We start from the raw sequence: 16,950 nt of genomic DNA, 5'->3' as shown, positions 1-16,950 counted from the left end.
CGGCTTTTTCTTCGTTCTGGCGATCGTAATGTGATTGACAGGAAATGGGTGTTACTGGGTGGAAACAGGCCGTTTTATGGACGTGTGGGAAAAAACGCTACCGTTTCCGGGAAAAACGCAGGAGTGGCCGGAGAAACGGGGGAGTGTCTGGGCGAACGCTGGGTGTGTTTGTGACGTCAAACCAGGAACGACAAGCACTGAAATGATCGCAGATGCCAAGTAAGTCTGGAGCTACTCAGAAACTGCTACGAGGTGTGTAATCGCAATATTGCGAATACATCGTTCGCAATTTTAAGATGCTAAGATTCACTCCCAGTAGGCGGCGGCTTAGCATGAGCAAATCTGCTAAAATCCGCTTGCGAGCGAACAACTCGGAATGACCCCCTTAGTTATTTAGCACAAAACTTAGTAGATTTACACAAGCTCGAGCAATGTTTTTTCCACACTCGAGTGATTGTAGTGTGATCAACAGGAAGTGGGTGTTTCTGGGCGGAAACTGGCCGTTTTCAGGGAGTGTGCTAAAAAACGCAGGCATGCCAGGTAAAAACGCAGGAGTGGCTGGAGAAACGGGGGAGTGGCTGGCCGAACGCAGGGCGTGTTTGTGACCTCAAACCAGGAACTAAACGGACTGAGCTGATTGCAATCTGTGAGTAGGTCTGGAGCTACTCAGAAACTGCAAAGAATTATTTAGTAGTAGGTCTGCTAATCTTTCGTTCGCTATTCTGCTAAGCTAAGATACACTCCCAGAGGGCGGCGGCCTAGCGTGTGCAATGCTGCTAAAAGCAGCTAGCGTGCGAACAACTCGGAATGACCACCTTAGTCAGACCAGACCAGCAGAACACTAAGGGCTATTGGAAACTGGAATATTTCCCAGGGTACCATTGTCTAGGAGGGTAGGCACATAGGGTTGTACACAAAAATGTGCGGGACTGGCAGTAGACCACAAGGAGTGTAAGTTTGGGTGCTGTTGCTGGCGTTTACATAGCACTGCAACGGCAACTCGCACCCTTCGTGGGGGAATAAAAATTGTATCATTTTTCAAAGCTGGATTTAGGTCATACATTATTTGTATGATTGACTCCTAAAAGCTCCTTTACAACAGAAATACCAAGACTATTCTTTCTCTGAATATGCTAGGTTGCGTAGTCATCCAATTCAAACTTAAATAAAAATTTTAAAAAAGCACACACGTTATTTGTTGCCCAGGTGGAGATTTTATCAACTATTGTAGAGAGGTAAAGTGCAGATGAAGTACCAACCAATCAGCTGCTATCATTTTTCTAGCACAGCCTGTAAAATTACATTTATAAGATGATTGATTGGTTGGTTCTTTGGGATGCGATCAAGATCCTACCTATCAGGGTCCCGGCAAAATACTGACGCCAGGATCCCAACACCATTCACAATCCCAACATTGGAACATTGAAAAGCCCACAAGACTAAGATACATCAGAGGAGTATGAGCAGAAAACTGAGGCTGCAGAGGTGAGGGTCTCACCAAAACAGGTCAGCTGAAGACTGGAAAACATCACTTAAGACCCCCATAATGCATATGCAATTAATTGGGGCAATTCTGCATTTTGCTGATGATTGCTCCAATAAAATGGCAATGTATGGGGTTCCCTAATTGTCGATTCTGATCGGGATTGCTAAATCAGATTTTTAAACATTTTTCATTTCAGCGACCAGTCGGAACTGAAGATTTGAAATGTATGGCGCTGATCGCCCAATTGGCCGACCATTATGCCAATTAAACAATTGAGAGACTGCACACTCTCAATTGTTTTGGATGGGGCCTATTGAGCATCTCCTGTGGCGGTGGTGCCAGATCCCGTGGAATACTTTTTAGTGATTACTGATTATGAGGGCCTAGCCTGATAAATTACAATATCTGCAGCACAATTGGTTGGGGCAATTTGATCATGTTGTGATGATTGTCCCAATCCATCGCTGATGTATGGGCTTCATAAATTGACAATTGCGATAAAAAATTATCACAATTGTCACATCAGATTTTTAAACGTGTGTAAAAATCTAGAGGTATCAGGGTTTTATTTTCAAGTTTGTCTTCCGACACTGTGGGCAAGGCTTGCAGATCACAAAGGGTTTGGGAGGGGAAGGAAGTGGCGGTGGTGGTAGGATTGGGGTGGGGGGTGTCTGGTGTAGAAGGCACCTTATACTTACTGCCTGGCAACACAGCAACTCAGCACACAGCAGTGTGTGCTGGGCTTAGGAGAAGAACCACAGCTGCTTCTACCAGGTAAAGGGGGAGGGCACCCACTGAGCCCCTCCATCAGACCTGGGCCCGTGTAATTAGTACCCACCCTCCTCTCTGCGCCACTGGATAGCGGCAGCGGCCCCGGGATTCAGGAGAGGAATGCTCCTGATTGGTTGTGCTGCCCATTTAAAAAAATGGCGCAGAGAGCCATAACCCTAACCCCCCTCCCCTTAGCCTAAACCTCCATCCCCCCCCCCCCCCCCCCCCCCCCACAGCCTAACTCTGCCTCTGCCCCCACAGCCTAAACCTATATATATCAGGGAGTGCGGTGAAGTAAATGGCTGAGGAGGCACCAGCAGCAGAGCCACATTTACAGACATTATATGAGCTACAGGGTACATGGGGGTATTATACAAAAGTGCAGAAGTATATAATGCTGGAAATTTGGTGACTGTTGATCAGAGATGTGCAGAAAAGATAGGCAGGGGAGAATCTGCTACACCTGTCATAGACTTTTTACTCCAGAGTTTTGACTATAAAAAAAAAATTAGAATAATACTAAAAAGATATTTATAATATATTCTTTGTCATTTTCATATAATTTATGTAGTCAAAACTCTATACTTAAGTATGACAGGAAAGGCTCTGCCTCACCTGCTTCACCTCACCGCACATCACTGATATACATATATAAATTTATTAGCAGTACGCGACCTATCATATTTAAGCAAGTCACTAGTGAAATTTTTTTTTATTATCTTACATAAGACGAGAATGTGATCATACTTATCTATTCTAACTGTTTTCTGATTACCTGTCATACAATAAGGGTTATAGGACTGCCATACATTGTTACTTTTTCTTATCTTCAGCTGAACGTTGTGCACAGTAGTTAGACTGGTTCAGATGAGTCTGATGTCAGCAGCTTCTTGATTTCTCCATCCCACAACTCATTTAGGATATCCTGCCATTTGGCTTGTATCAAAGAGTCCCTTTTACAAATGAAATAGTGAAACCTTGCATGTTTTCCTATGACTGGCAGATTTCAAATGCTCAGCTGTTTACCCCTGTACAGGAAAGAGAGGTGGGACTGGGGTTAGCACATTTATTTAAACACACAGTAGACATACAGAGAGTACATGCAATGAGGTGTAAATAACTGGAACTATCTGCCGTTCTTATGCTTTCTCACTCTATTGATATAATTATAACTTCATCACCATGAAGAAAAGAACAGTGGTTTTCATATTGTCAGTGCTTGTGGGAGTCTTTAATCTTTGTGCAGGGTCCAGTACGCCACAGGTAAGACACAGCTCAGTGCATTCCCTATGTTGTTTTGTGCTTTTTGGGTGAGCTTTCTTTAAGTAACAGATATGAAAGTAATCTGCTTTGTTTAAAACTAATAGTTTTGTTGCCAGTTCACACATAATGTCAGACTGCTACTAATCAGGGTGGGAGGTGACTCAAGTGATTACTGGGGTTATTGGTGGCAGAAACCCAAACATCAGATGCAGTATTTGTTATTGGTTTTCATACTTTGCAAATGTCTGTCTATGGGTGTGTACACATGGTGAGATATTTTCTTTCGATTTTGACTATATAGTCAAAATCGCAAGAAAAGTTAGTGCAGATTGCAAGGGGAAAGTCACCTTGCGATCCCGATTCGATCCCGATGCGCGGTCCCGCCAGGTCGGCAACGCAAGACAAGATAGACTGTGCAGGCAAGTCAATCCTTGCTAGATCGGTGTACTATCTAGTTCATCTCACATGTCAATGACATCTCACATAAGCCAAAATCTCACATAAGCCAAAATCTCACATAAGCCAAAATCGTAAGCACACATAGTCCATCTCAAGAAAAGTTAGTCAAAATCTGTGTTATCTGGGCTCCGGGGAGTTCAAGGGAAATCGCAAGTGAAAATCGGGCATAGCAAGGATCTCACCGTGTGTACACACCCTATCGTTTTAATATTGTACAATATTTATATTATTTTGTGCAACAAATAAACTTGATGGAATTATTCTTATGCTGAGAACACACTAGAACAATATCGTCTGTTTCCGGCCGAATCGTGTAATGATGGACGGAACAAGTGATCATTCGTCCTTCATTACATCGTTCCGATGTGTACCACGGATAGGATATGTTGGCCGCCATATTGTCCTGGTGCCCATCGCTCCACTGTGTACCCAGCTTAAAAGCGCATGCTTGCCAGTAACGCAGTCTTATGTTATATGTAAAAAACAACCTTATAGCAGAGTTATACATTTCTTACTTTTGACACATACTGTATATCTGGGTTTTTTTTAAACATATTTATTTTCCAACTGAAATATGATGAAGACATTTCCACTCATCAGATTCAAGAAAGTATTTTTAACGATTAAAGGATTAGGTTGTAAGAAAGATATTATTTTCCGGCAGCTCTTAGTACAAAGAGTTGTTGTGAGTGAGGCATATTTGTGAATGTGACTGGATCTAGAACAAATCCTGTTTCAGATTATGGCTCTGAGGCTGAGCATCCAATGTGAATGCACCTTCTTCATTTCTACAAATCAAAACTGTTTATTGGCTCACCCCAGCCAATAGCATATGATAAGATACAGTTACAGTACTCAGCGGTTGATGTATCAAGCAGTGAAAAGAGTGGAGTAGTATATCAGTGAAGTTGCCCATAGCAACCAATGAGCTTCTTCCTTTCATTTTTATAAAATGTACTTGATAAATGCTACCTCAAAGCTGATTAGTTGCTGTGGGTAACTTCCCCACTGGTCCACTTCTCCACTGTTTTACTGCTTGAAACATAACCCCCTCAGTGCCTCTCACCAGTACAGTGCTTAATGTTCACATTTCTCTGAAGTTTTATCAGGAGAAAAGTAACAGTCACTGGTGTTGACAATGACATAAAAATCTTGAATACAGTGTTAAGACACGGTGACTCAGGTGATTCATGTGATAAATCTATGCATTGGTATATCAAAATGTGTCATATGTTTTTACAAGCTCTAAATAGGAAGTTGGAACACCCCAAGTCAGGTTCTCGTGAGTCTAATTTTGCATGTTGTAAATGTAAATGATTATTGAACAAAGTGCCTGCAATAAAATAAATGAACTGTAGCCAGTAGTCACAAATTAAACTTTCATGGCTCTAGATAAAAGGTTCTCAGTACCCCACACAAGTCACGTTTCCCATGTCACCTAGCTGGGCACAGGTGTATCACCAACTGTCACTTTTCAAATATCCACAGGTGACCTGGAAAACATGAGCTGTGTGGGGTTCTGAGGGCCAAGTTTAAGAACCACTGTTCTAAATAACACTAAAATAAGCAGAGCTTATCTCATTTATGTAGGATACAGACAACCAAATATTCCATTTGTACCATATAATTGAAGAAGTGCTTTTATTTCCTCATAAAGCAAGACAACAGAGCATTTCAAGCAAATAAGTGCACTAAAAAAGCTATTGCAAGATATGTATTAATGTCAGCATATATATATTGTTGTATAGATTTTGATATATACTCTATTAAGTAAAGTTTGTCAAAGCGTATGCTAAAAATGTATGATAAAACAGTCACAATCGGAAGTGCAATTAAATCTTCAATGACACACATTGCATAAGAGCTACTTAGATCTGCATTATCTAGTGAAAGGAGACAGTGTTGTTGGAATGGGTAAGCCAGGGTATTCCAAGCAGACCTACATAATATGCTCATATTGTACATAGCTGGTCATTCTCTGTTACTCCCTTATTGCCAAAAATAATATTCTTGGTTTATAAGACTGATCATTTGTCTAGTATTGCATCCTTGTTTTGGTTGCCAAACATCTTTCTCAGTGTCTGTTATTTTTCCTATGCAACAGCTATAAAGGTGATGGTCCATAGGCAGCCCTCTAATCCTTCACCTACAGCTCCCATCTCCTTACTGTCCTTATTGTCAGATTTGTATGCTGGGCCCCTCCATCGTAACAAAGGCAGTGGCCATCACCATAGCTTTCTATTAGGACAGTAATAAGGTCATATTTACCAAGCTTTGAATAGCTGAGCATGTCAGAGGTTGCTCCATTTGCCATTGTAACCTAAAGGCTGGCTTGCTTTATTCCCTAACTTGCACTAGGTGATGGCCATCCCGGTATGTACACTTACATGGCCACATGTGCTTCCCTACCCCATAACGTTCAATCAGGATCTGTCTTTTATATAGCACAGTCTATGAAATTACAGTTACACGCTGATTTGTTGCTAGTGGCAACTTCTCCACTTTCTCTAGGCTTGATACATCACCCCTCAAAAGAGCTGCACACTAGCCTTAATCTCAGTATATTACAATAACAGATGTAACCAAACAAAGACATCACACTTAGAGCAGACCCCACATGTACTCCCAAATATGCTTTAGATCTCTCTGCATGCGACTCAAACCTCTTCACTTAGCCATAAAGAAAGTTATATGCCCATTAAAAAAAAAATCATTCCCACCAAAATGCCTTAAATGCCCTCTACCACCCACTCATCACTTCAATGTCCATGTCCAAAAACCCTGCCTAAAAATAGTTTATTTTGTTTTCATTAAATATGCATACTACTATACACGTCTGTCCTCTGACCTCACATGTGCTTCTGGTACTATATTACCCCATTACCCCGTGCTGAGTGGAGTATATCACATAATGCGGTGGAGGTCACATGAGGTGGAAGTAAAGCAATCTGCGCTTAAGATAAAACTATGGGGCAGATTTAACAAGGAGTGATATTCTTGTTATCACTCGTTACAAATATTAAATGGTGTGCCAGCCAATCAGCTCCTAACTGCAATTTTTCAAATACATGACAATTAGGAGCTGATTGGCTGGAGTACCATTTAACATTCGCAATGTGTGATTACATCACTCGCTGTTATATCTGCACCATGTTTAGTTTTATTCTCTACTTTGACCCACTAAGATTCTCCCAGGGACCCTGGTCTTCTAATAATGGGCCTCAGGTGGAGTAGAGAATACAAACTGCAGCTAATGTGGCATAAAGCGGAGAATAGGACTGACAGGGCAAAAAGGAGGTAGGAGGTAGAAAGTGAATGTCTGATGAGCCACCTGTTGCCAATCACTGCACTACACAGGTGACAGCTAATTGTTTTTTTTTTATTCAGCACAAAATGACAACCTATAGCAATTTAGTGTTTTGTAGATGATTGTGTAAAACAATGCTGAGTGTAGCACGTCTAAACACAACCAGAGTATTGGCTTTAATCCATGTTTAAAAATGTATTTATCCATATCTTGTGGAATTCATACCTCCCAACATGATCCTCTCCAGGAGGGACACAATGCTCTGCTTCTGGACTTTTCCTTAATTTATGATTGCCCTCAGCTGATTTGAACAGGTTAATGGATAAGAAGGTGTTTCACCACAGGTGATGGCAATCATAAAAAAGTCCAGGAGCAGAGCATTGTGTCCCTCCTGTAGAGGGTCACGTTGGGAGGTATGGAAATTGACATGCACCTAGTTATGCTTACTATAGTTTATATAATATATACACATATATTAAATGCACCCCATACTCTTACTCTGATGTATCAGTCAAAATCCATTCTTAAAGGACACAACACCTAATTCATGCTGTGTCAAAGACAATTCTATGGCTGATAAGCATTTTCTGCTTAAGGCCCATACACACTTGACGAGAAAGGAAAAGATCTCGCTCAGAAGGGCCAATCTCAGCGAGATCTTTTACAATCTCGTCTAGTGTGTACACTCAAAGCAGATATGTAGTCGGGAGAGGAAAATCATGGGTCCTTAATGTGGGAGGCAGTAATTGACCGCTGGACAGGATCCCGGCAGTCAATATACTGACGCCGGAATCCCAACACAACCTGCAATACCGGCGGAGTCCCTGCCACCACCCGAGGGGGAAAAGAACCCTGTGGCAACCGAAGGTAGCCAAGCCCGAAGCGAGCACAGCGAGCCAGCTAGGGGACACTCTGAGCACGCCGCCAGGATCCCAGTTTTCAGAATCCCAGCATCGGTCTCCTGACCGCTGGGATCTCATACTGATCCCCTTAATGTACAGTACTTGAAATAACTAATGAAAAATAAGTGCACAATAATTTACATTTTGAAAGTATGAGATCAGAACACAACTATCAGGATAGACAATGGGCTCTGCTAAATCTGAATGGATTTTTTTTTTCACACATTTGAAAGCACGACCAAATGCCACATGCAGATTCACGTGGATAAGAAGAAAAACTGATAAAAGGTCATAAACCTGTGACTACAGTGTAGTAGCAGCTTCTACCATGAGTTTCAACTGTACTTTGAAACTGATTTTTGATATTGATTCTTGATTTTAGCTCATTTATAACTAAATTCTGCAACCAAAATAAATAGACTGATCGCAGCAGCAAATTTCTTAGCAGTTGGGCAAAACCATGTGCACTGCAAGGGGGGGGGGGCAGATATAACATATGCAGAGAGAGTTATATTTGGGTGGGGTGTGTTCAAACTGAAATCTAATGGGCCCTATACATTTAAAGATCCGCCGGTGAGCTACCCGACGGCGGATACAGCCGACGGGCGACTTGGCGGCGGGGGGGGGCAGTGACGGAGGAGGTGAAGTTTCTTCACTCCCCCGTCACACGGCTCCATTGAAGTGCAGGCTAATATGGACGAGATCGTCCATATTGGCCTGCATGCACAGCCGACAGGGCACCAGCGATGAACGAGCGCGGGGCCGCGCATCGTTCATCGCTGGTGCCTCCACACTCAAAGATATGAACGTTATCTCGTTCAATAATGAACGAGATCGTTCATATCTTTGAGGAATATAGGCCAGTGTGTAGTGCCTATAAGTTGCAGTGTAAAGATAAAGCAGCCAGTATTCACCCTGCACAGAAACAATATAACCCACCCAAATCTAACTCTCTCTGCAAATGTTATATCTGCCCCACCCAGTGGCGGAACAAGCAAGCGGTGGGCCCAGGTGCAACAAAATGCTTTGGGCCCCCCCCCCCCATCCCATCCAAGTCCACCCCATGGGCAGTGCGCGCCGTAGGCGTGGCTTCGTGGGGAAGGGGTGTGTCCACAAAATAATACCAATTCATAAAACGGTGCACAGTAGTCTCCATTCTTCAAATTACGCCGCACAGTAGCACCACTACACCAGGTAGAGACCCTTTTACTCCTTACAGCGAACAGATTCCCCTTTTTACACATAACGGCAGACAGCGTGCACTTTTTACACATAACGGCAGACAGCGTGCCCTCGTTACACATAGCGGCAGACAGCATACACTTTTTACACAATGGCAGACAGCGTGCCCTCGTTACACATAGCGGCAGACAGCGTGCCCTCGTTACACATAGCGGCAGACAGCGTGCACTTTTTACACATTACGGCAGACAGCGTCCCCATTTTACACATTACGGCAGACAGTGTCCCCATTTTACACATTACGGCAGACACCATACACTTTTACACATAACGGCAGATAGCGTGCCCTTTTTACACATTACGGCAGGCAGATTCTACCTTTTTACACATAGCGGCAGGCAGATTCCCCATTTTTATACATAGCGGCAGGCAGATTCCCCATTTTTATACATAGCGGCAGGCAGATTCCCCATTTTTATACATAGCGGCAGGCAGATTCCCCATTTTTATACATAGCGGCAGGCAGATTCCCCATAGGGAAGGGACGTGACCACATAATAGTGTCAATTCACATTACACCACACAGTAGTGGCGCTTATACACATTGCACCAGGTAGAACCTCCTATGCACACTGATCCAGGTAGATCACGTCATACACTTTGCTCCAGGTACAGCACGTCATACACTTTGCACCAGGTACAGCACGTCATGCACTTTGCACCAGGTACAGCACGTCATACACTTTGCACCAGGTACAGCACGTCATACACTTTGCACCAGGTAGAGCACGTTTTCATACACATTGCCGCTAGGTAGAGCACTTTATCATACACAGTGCACCAGGTAGAACACGTTATACACACTGTGCCAGGTAGAGCACGTTATCATAGACATTGCGCCAGGCAGAGCATGTTATCATACACATTGCCGCTAGGTAGAGCAAGTTATCATACACATTGCATCAGGTAGAGCATGTTATCATACACATTGCCGCTAGGTAGAGCAAGTTATCATACACATTGCCGCTAGGTAGAGCAAGTTATCATACACATTGCGTCAGGTAGAACACGTTATTATACACAATGCGCATGGTAGAGCACGTTATCAGCCACATTGCGCCAGGTAGAACACGTTATTATACACAATGCGCCTGGTAGAGCACATTTTCATACACATTGCGCCAGGTAGAACACGTTATTATACACAATGCGCCAGGTAGAGCACGTTATAATACACATTGCACTAGGTAGAACACGTTATTATACACAATGCGCCTGGTAGAGCACGTTATTATACACATTGCACTAGGTAGAACACGTTATTATACACAATGCGCCTGGTAGAGCACGTTATTATACACAATGCGCCTGGTAGAGCACGTTATTATACACATTGCACTAGGTAGAGCACGTTATTATACACATTGCACTAGGTAGAGCACGTTATCATACACATTGCGCCAGGTAGAACACGTTATCATACACATTGCGCCAGGTAGAGCACGTTATCATACACATTGCGCCAGGTAGAACACGTTATTATACACAATGCGCCTGGTAGAGCACGTTATTATACACAATGCGCCTGGTAGAGCACTGAGGCACATTGCAGTAACCACTCACTTATCACCTCCAGTTGCACGAAGGAGCCGTTTGACACAAGTGGTTCCGCCCCCAGCAGCAACTCACTGACACTCACCATTTTTTCTGACAGCACAGTGCAGTGAGTGCACTGGCACAAGTAGCCAGACTGCGCCTGTAGTAGCCGCAGCCTGGAGGAGCTCTATGTGAAATCGCAAGCAGAGGCTGTTCTCTGGCAAGAAGGAGCTCGTCCAATCGCTTCCCCTGACGGGCTGGCCACTGCTAAATATACCGATAATCAGTTCCAACTGTGTCAAAGTAGTGGAGCCCCAGGTGCAATGGGAAAGTCAGTGTCACTGCACAGTTGTACTGATTACTGGTATATTTAGCAGTGGCCAGCCCGTCAGGGGAAGCGATCGGAGGAGCTCCTTCTTGCCAGCCTCTGCTTGCGATTTCACAGATAGCTCCTTCATGCTGCGGCGCAGGCTGGCTACTTGTGCCAGTGCACTCACTGCACTGTGCTGTCAGAAAAATGGTGTCAGTGAGGCCCTGACACTCTGAGCGGCCTCACATTGCACACACGGAGCTTGCAGCCCCCGGACATCCCGCATCTGCACCAGCTACTCCAGGTGAAGCGGGGCGATGCAGCACTGTCTACTGCTTACCTACAGCGGGAGCTGCGCAGCCCGGCCGGCTCCTGCTGGAAGGTAGTTGTCGGGTCTCGGTGGGGCGTTGAGCGGGTCCCGGGTAGGGGGGTGGCGGCGGGCAGATCCGGAGCTGTACTCCCAGTTGCAGAGGAGGGTGCTGGCGGCAGAGCGGCAGTGGAGCCGGATGAGCGGGGCCAGTCTGTCAGCCCTGCAGCACAGATTCATGTGCTGGCGGGGAGCAGGATTCAAAGCGGGAGATGCTGCAGGCTGTGATTGGATGGAGACTACAGGAGGTGATTGGCCGAGGAAACAGCCAGTCACCTCCTGCATTCCGCTGACAGGCTTAACACATGCAAACACATATTCAGATGAGCGCGTCCTGTGGGACCCGCTCATCTTCTAAATGTGAGTCCTGGGCGGCTGTTTCTGGGTAAAATACGCGCCATAGCGCGTTTTTGCGATCACTGACAATAATGCACATGACACAATATGCACACACCGTAATGCCCCCTACACATTATGCCACACACTGTAATGCCCCCGACACATTATGCCACACACCGTAATGCCCCCGACACATTATGCCACACACCGTAATGCCTGTGACACATTATTCCACACACCGTAATGCGTGTGACACATTATGCCAGGAATCGCAATGCCCGTTATACATTATGCTACACACTGCAATGCCCCTGATACATTATAGCACATACCACAATGCCCGTGATATAGTATACAACACACCGTAATGCCTGAAACATTATGACACACACCGCAATGTCCGTGATACATTATGCCACACACCGTAATGCCCATTACACATTAAGTTCTACAGTAAGGCTTCCAATTACTTTTAAATTACCTGCTTGTTGCCAGGGGTTTCATGCACTTGGTTCCATGCACGGTGCCAGGATGTCATGCTCGTTGCCAGGGGTTTCATGCACTGGGTGTCATGCTCGTTGCTAGTGGGTAGTGCTTGTTGCTAGGGCCGTGCTCCCAGTGCCACATATGCTCCCAGTGCCAGATATTCCCCCACAGTGCCAGGTATATGCACCCAGTGCCAGATATTCTCCCACAGTGCCAGATATTCCCCCCCAGTGCCAGGTATACGCCCCCAGTGCCAGGTACATGCCCCCAGTGCCAGTTATATGCCCCCAGTGCCAGGTATATGCCCCCCCAGTGCCTGCTTCCCCCCCCCCAGTGCCAGGTATATGCCCCCAGTGCCGGGTATATGCCCCCCCAGTGCCAGATATTCTCCCACAGTGCCAGATATTCCCCCCCAGTGCCAGGTATATGCCCCCAGTGCCAGGTATATGCCCCCAGTGCCAGGTACATGCCCCCCAGTGCCAGTTATATGCTCCCAGTGCCAGGTATATGCCCCCAGTGCCAGATATTCCCCCCCCCCAGTGCCTGCTTCCCCCCCAGTGCCAGGTATATGCCTCCAGTGCTGGGTATATGCCCCCCCCCCCAGTGCCAGGTATATGCCCCCCCCAGTGCCAGGTATATGCCCCCAGTGCCAGGTACATGCCCCCAGTGCCAGGTACATGCCCCCCCCCAGTGCCGGGTATATGCCCCCCCAGTGCCAGGTACATGCCCTCAGTGCCGGGTATATGCCCCCCCAGTGCAAGGTATATTTCCCCAGTGCCAGATCTGTCCCCCCAGTGCCAGGTATATGTCCCCAGTGCCAGATCTATCCCCCCAGTGCCAGGTATATGTCCCCAGTGCCAGATCTGTCCCCCCAGTGCCAGGTATATGCCGCAGTGCCTGCTCCCCCGGCCCCCCCTCCCCCCTCTCCCCTCTATGTGTTGGAGGGACACGAGCGCATCGCGCGTCTCTCCTGTGTCCCTCCTGGCTCTCCCCCCGGCCGGTCTAATGAAGGAAGTGCCGTTCGTGAGCCAATCAGAGCTCACGAACGGCACATGCTTCCTTAGACAGCTGGGGGAGAGCCAGGAGGGACACAGGAGAGACGCGCGATGCGCTCGTGTCCCTCCAACACATAGGGGGGGGAGGGGGGGCCGGGGGAGCAGGCACCGCAGCCGGGAGGGAGAGGAGACCGCAGATTGACATGCGGACGTTCGTCCGCATGTCAATCTGTTCTAAATGCCGGCCGGCGGCTGTGGGCCCCTGAGTGCGGCGGGGCCCCAGTGCAATGCACTGCCTGCCCCGCCAGTAGTTCCGCCCCTGGCCCCACCTGCAGTGCACATGGTTTTACCCAACTGCTAACAAATTTGCTGCTACGATCAGGTCTGAATTACCCCCTGAGTTGTTAATATAAGCAAATTCTATTTACAATATCACCAAATATAATCTTCAACAAATGGTAATGCCAGTTTTTAGCTATGATGTGTATCATTCAACTCCACACCATTTCAATTGGGCATGACAGGTCTAGCTGCCTCTTTTGGGCCAGGTACATATCTAAATGATATTGGCACGATTTGTCATATTGGACCAACAAATTGTGCATATCGTTTAGTGTGTAAGTCCGGTTGTGCGCTCCCGTGTGCCGGATACGAGATCTTTGGTTGACTGTACTGTGCGGTTAATCAAAAGATATTGTATGCGCCACTGTGAATGTTAATGAAGAATGGAACGAGTTGTCTATCACTCATTACATCAGGCAGCGTGTACAGGAAATCTGGCATGGTCCAGGATGAAGTGAAATCATCCCGCCCATCATTCAGATGTGTACCCGGCCTTACTGAGACAATAAAGAACAATTATCATAACATTAACAATAATCATTATTCTTACACTTGTTTATAGTACTGTACAGTGTGGTGACTGAATCTGATTTGCTAATGCAGATAACCACAGATGTCGTTAGTTTAAGTGACTATCAGAAGCTAAATAAAACCACCATTTATAAATGTGTAGTTTATATCAATTTCACCTGACATTAATACATGAGCAATGTTCCTAAGTAAGTACAATGGAACTTTTATAAAAAATACATTCCACTATGGTAAAATAGCTGTGTGATGCAACCATAGCAACCGGCTAGTTTTAATTTTCAAACTGTAATAAGCCAATCTGCCCTTACCTATTGCAAACTGTATCTTACCTGGAAAGCATTGACTCCCATAGGCACTCTATTTGTTTCAGGAACTACGGGTCTGGAGGTGGAGCTATTACAAAAGTGAGATAGATAGATAGATAGATAGATAGATAGATAGATAGATAGATAGATAGATAGATAGATAGATAGATAGATAGATAGATAGATAGATAGATAGATAGATAGATAGATAGATAGATAGATAGATAGATAGATAGATCAGTTCCTGATTATGTTATATTTAATGAGAGGTGCAGGAACTGAGTTCCTGCTGGTTTCTGCGGAAAAATAGCACTGCTCCTAGATGATCTGATATTAGCAGGACATTCACTATGTGTTATGATCAGTGCAAGATTAAGGTCCACATGGGCCTGGAGCGGAGATTTAGGGTGGGCCTATTACGTGCCATCGCAGGTAGTGTGATCAGCGCCGTAGAGAAGTTCTCCCGGATGGGAAGTGGGGGTGTGGTGACATACTATATCACTGCACTACATCCCCGCACTACATCACTAAGCTACCTTCCTGCACTACATCACTATGCTCAGGGCAGTCTTAACAGAAGTGAAGGCCCCTGGCCAAAGCAATACACTAGGGCCCCTACCCATTCTACAGCGGTAGGGATGGGGGGTAGTATCAGCGGCAGCTTTGATGTCCCTGGGTGATAGGGGATGTTCTATCTTCCGCTTAGCATGTAGGACCTTTATTGCACAGATGGTGGGAGATGGGGCAGGAGGGAGAACACTAAAATATAGAAGGGGTCATTGGGCTGAATGAAGGGACCACGGTACATGACTGCCAGGGTGATAGGGGGTGTTTAATAAACATGGGAGGGGTGGATGGTGGAGTGGGCTTCATCATTTTCTGGTGGGAGGGCAGCATGCTTGACTGCAGATATCTCCAAGTTCCTGAAAAAAGATTTCTTAGTCTTCAGTGGTATAAGGACTAGAGAGTCCCACCTTTCAGGAGGTACTGGGGACTTGGGGAGCAGAGTTCAGGAGCCAGAGCAATCAACAACAAAAATATAAAACTGCATACCAGGCGTGAGGAGCTGGAGCAGGGACCAGCTGCTGGAAGGCTGAGATCTCTGGTTCTGAGCATAGTAGAGGCAAGCTGCCAGTGTCCACCGAAAGGAGGAGTATACCCTCAGAAACATTGTAAGTCAGACAGAACCCAAGATATCTAGCTGGAAATAGCAATTAACAGGCTTGGATGGGGACCATTGCTTTGAAGTTGGATATCTCCGGTTCCCCAAGGTCGGTTTTCAAAACTCTGGTACCCCTGGAAAACGGGGACCCTCAGCCATTAGCCCATTGAGTGGCTGAGCTGATATGAAAAGACGGCCCTGACTATGCTACCATACATAACAGTGCTACTTCCCCACACTACATACCCACAGTATATCACTATGATCTTATTCACACTTCATCACTGCACTACATCCCTGCAGTATAACACTGTGCTACCTCCCACATTATATCGCCACACTATTACACTGCCCTACCTCTCCGGACTACATTCCCGCACTACGTGTACCTACCCAATCCACATTGCTGTGCTACCTTCCCACACCACTGTAACATTACGTGCAGCAACCCGGCTCCTGTCACCATGTAGGAGCTGGAACTGCAGACACGCCAGTCTCTGGGGGCAGGCCGCAACTCCCGGACCCCCGGAGTGACAATATATGCGGGTCGGGGCGCTTAGCCATGCCTCCTCCTGTGAAGCCATGCCCCTCCCGCGGGTCACCCTGTGAAGCCATGCCCTCTCCGCAAAGCCACGCCTCACCGGGTACAAAAGAGGTGAGTGACGCCTCTGCTTCCCATACCACATTACTAAACTGTCTTCCCACACCACATTACTGCGCTACCTTTCCACAACACCGTACTGCGCTACCTTCCCACACCACACTACTAAACTACCTTCCCACACCACCGTACTGTGCTACCTTCCCACACCACCGTACTTTGTTGCCTTTGCACAACACCGTACTGCGTTACCTTCCCACACCACATTACTGTGCTCCCTTCCCACACCACCGTACTGCGCTACCTTCCTACACCACCGTACTACGCTGCCTTCCTGCACCACATTACTGCACTACCTTCCCACACTACATTACTGCGCTACCTTCCCGCACCACCTTACTGTGCTACCTTTTCGCACCACTGTACTGCGCTACCTTCCCACACCGCATTACTGCTCTACCTTCCCACGCCACCATACTGCGCTACCTTCCCACGCCACCATACTACTCTACCTTCCCACACCACCGTACTGAGCTACCTTCCCAC

At 46.2% G+C, this 16,950-nt stretch overlaps 1 protein-coding gene and 1 long non-coding RNA gene across 2 annotated transcripts in view; one reads left to right on the top strand and one right to left on the bottom strand.

Moving 5' to 3' along the window:
• LOC134932929 (uncharacterized) overlaps window positions 1-16,950 on the bottom strand; it is a 209,744-nt gene that overhangs the window by 132,480 nt on the left and 60,314 nt on the right. The window contains exon 3 of the long non-coding RNA XR_010179534.1: window positions 3,033-3,285. This is a non-coding gene — a long non-coding RNA (uncharacterized LOC134932929). The remainder of the gene's footprint in view (window positions 1-3,032; window positions 3,286-16,950) is intronic.
• STAB2 (stabilin 2) overlaps window positions 3,355-16,950 on the top strand; it is a 285,642-nt gene continuing 272,046 nt past the window's right edge. The window contains exon 1 of the mRNA XM_063927783.1: window positions 3,355-3,520. Coding sequence (XP_063783853.1) covers window positions 3,440-3,520 — 81 coding nt within the window. The 5' untranslated portion in view covers window positions 3,355-3,439. The remainder of the gene's footprint in view (window positions 3,521-16,950) is intronic.

This window comes from Pseudophryne corroboree, chromosome 6 (assembly GCF_028390025.1).
Source record: "Pseudophryne corroboree isolate aPseCor3 chromosome 6, aPseCor3.hap2, whole genome shotgun sequence".
Lineage (NCBI taxonomy): Eukaryota > Metazoa > Chordata > Amphibia > Anura > Myobatrachidae > Pseudophryne > Pseudophryne corroboree.
Note: the sequence above shows the minus strand (reverse complement) of the source record. Positions and strands in the feature narration are given on the sequence as shown.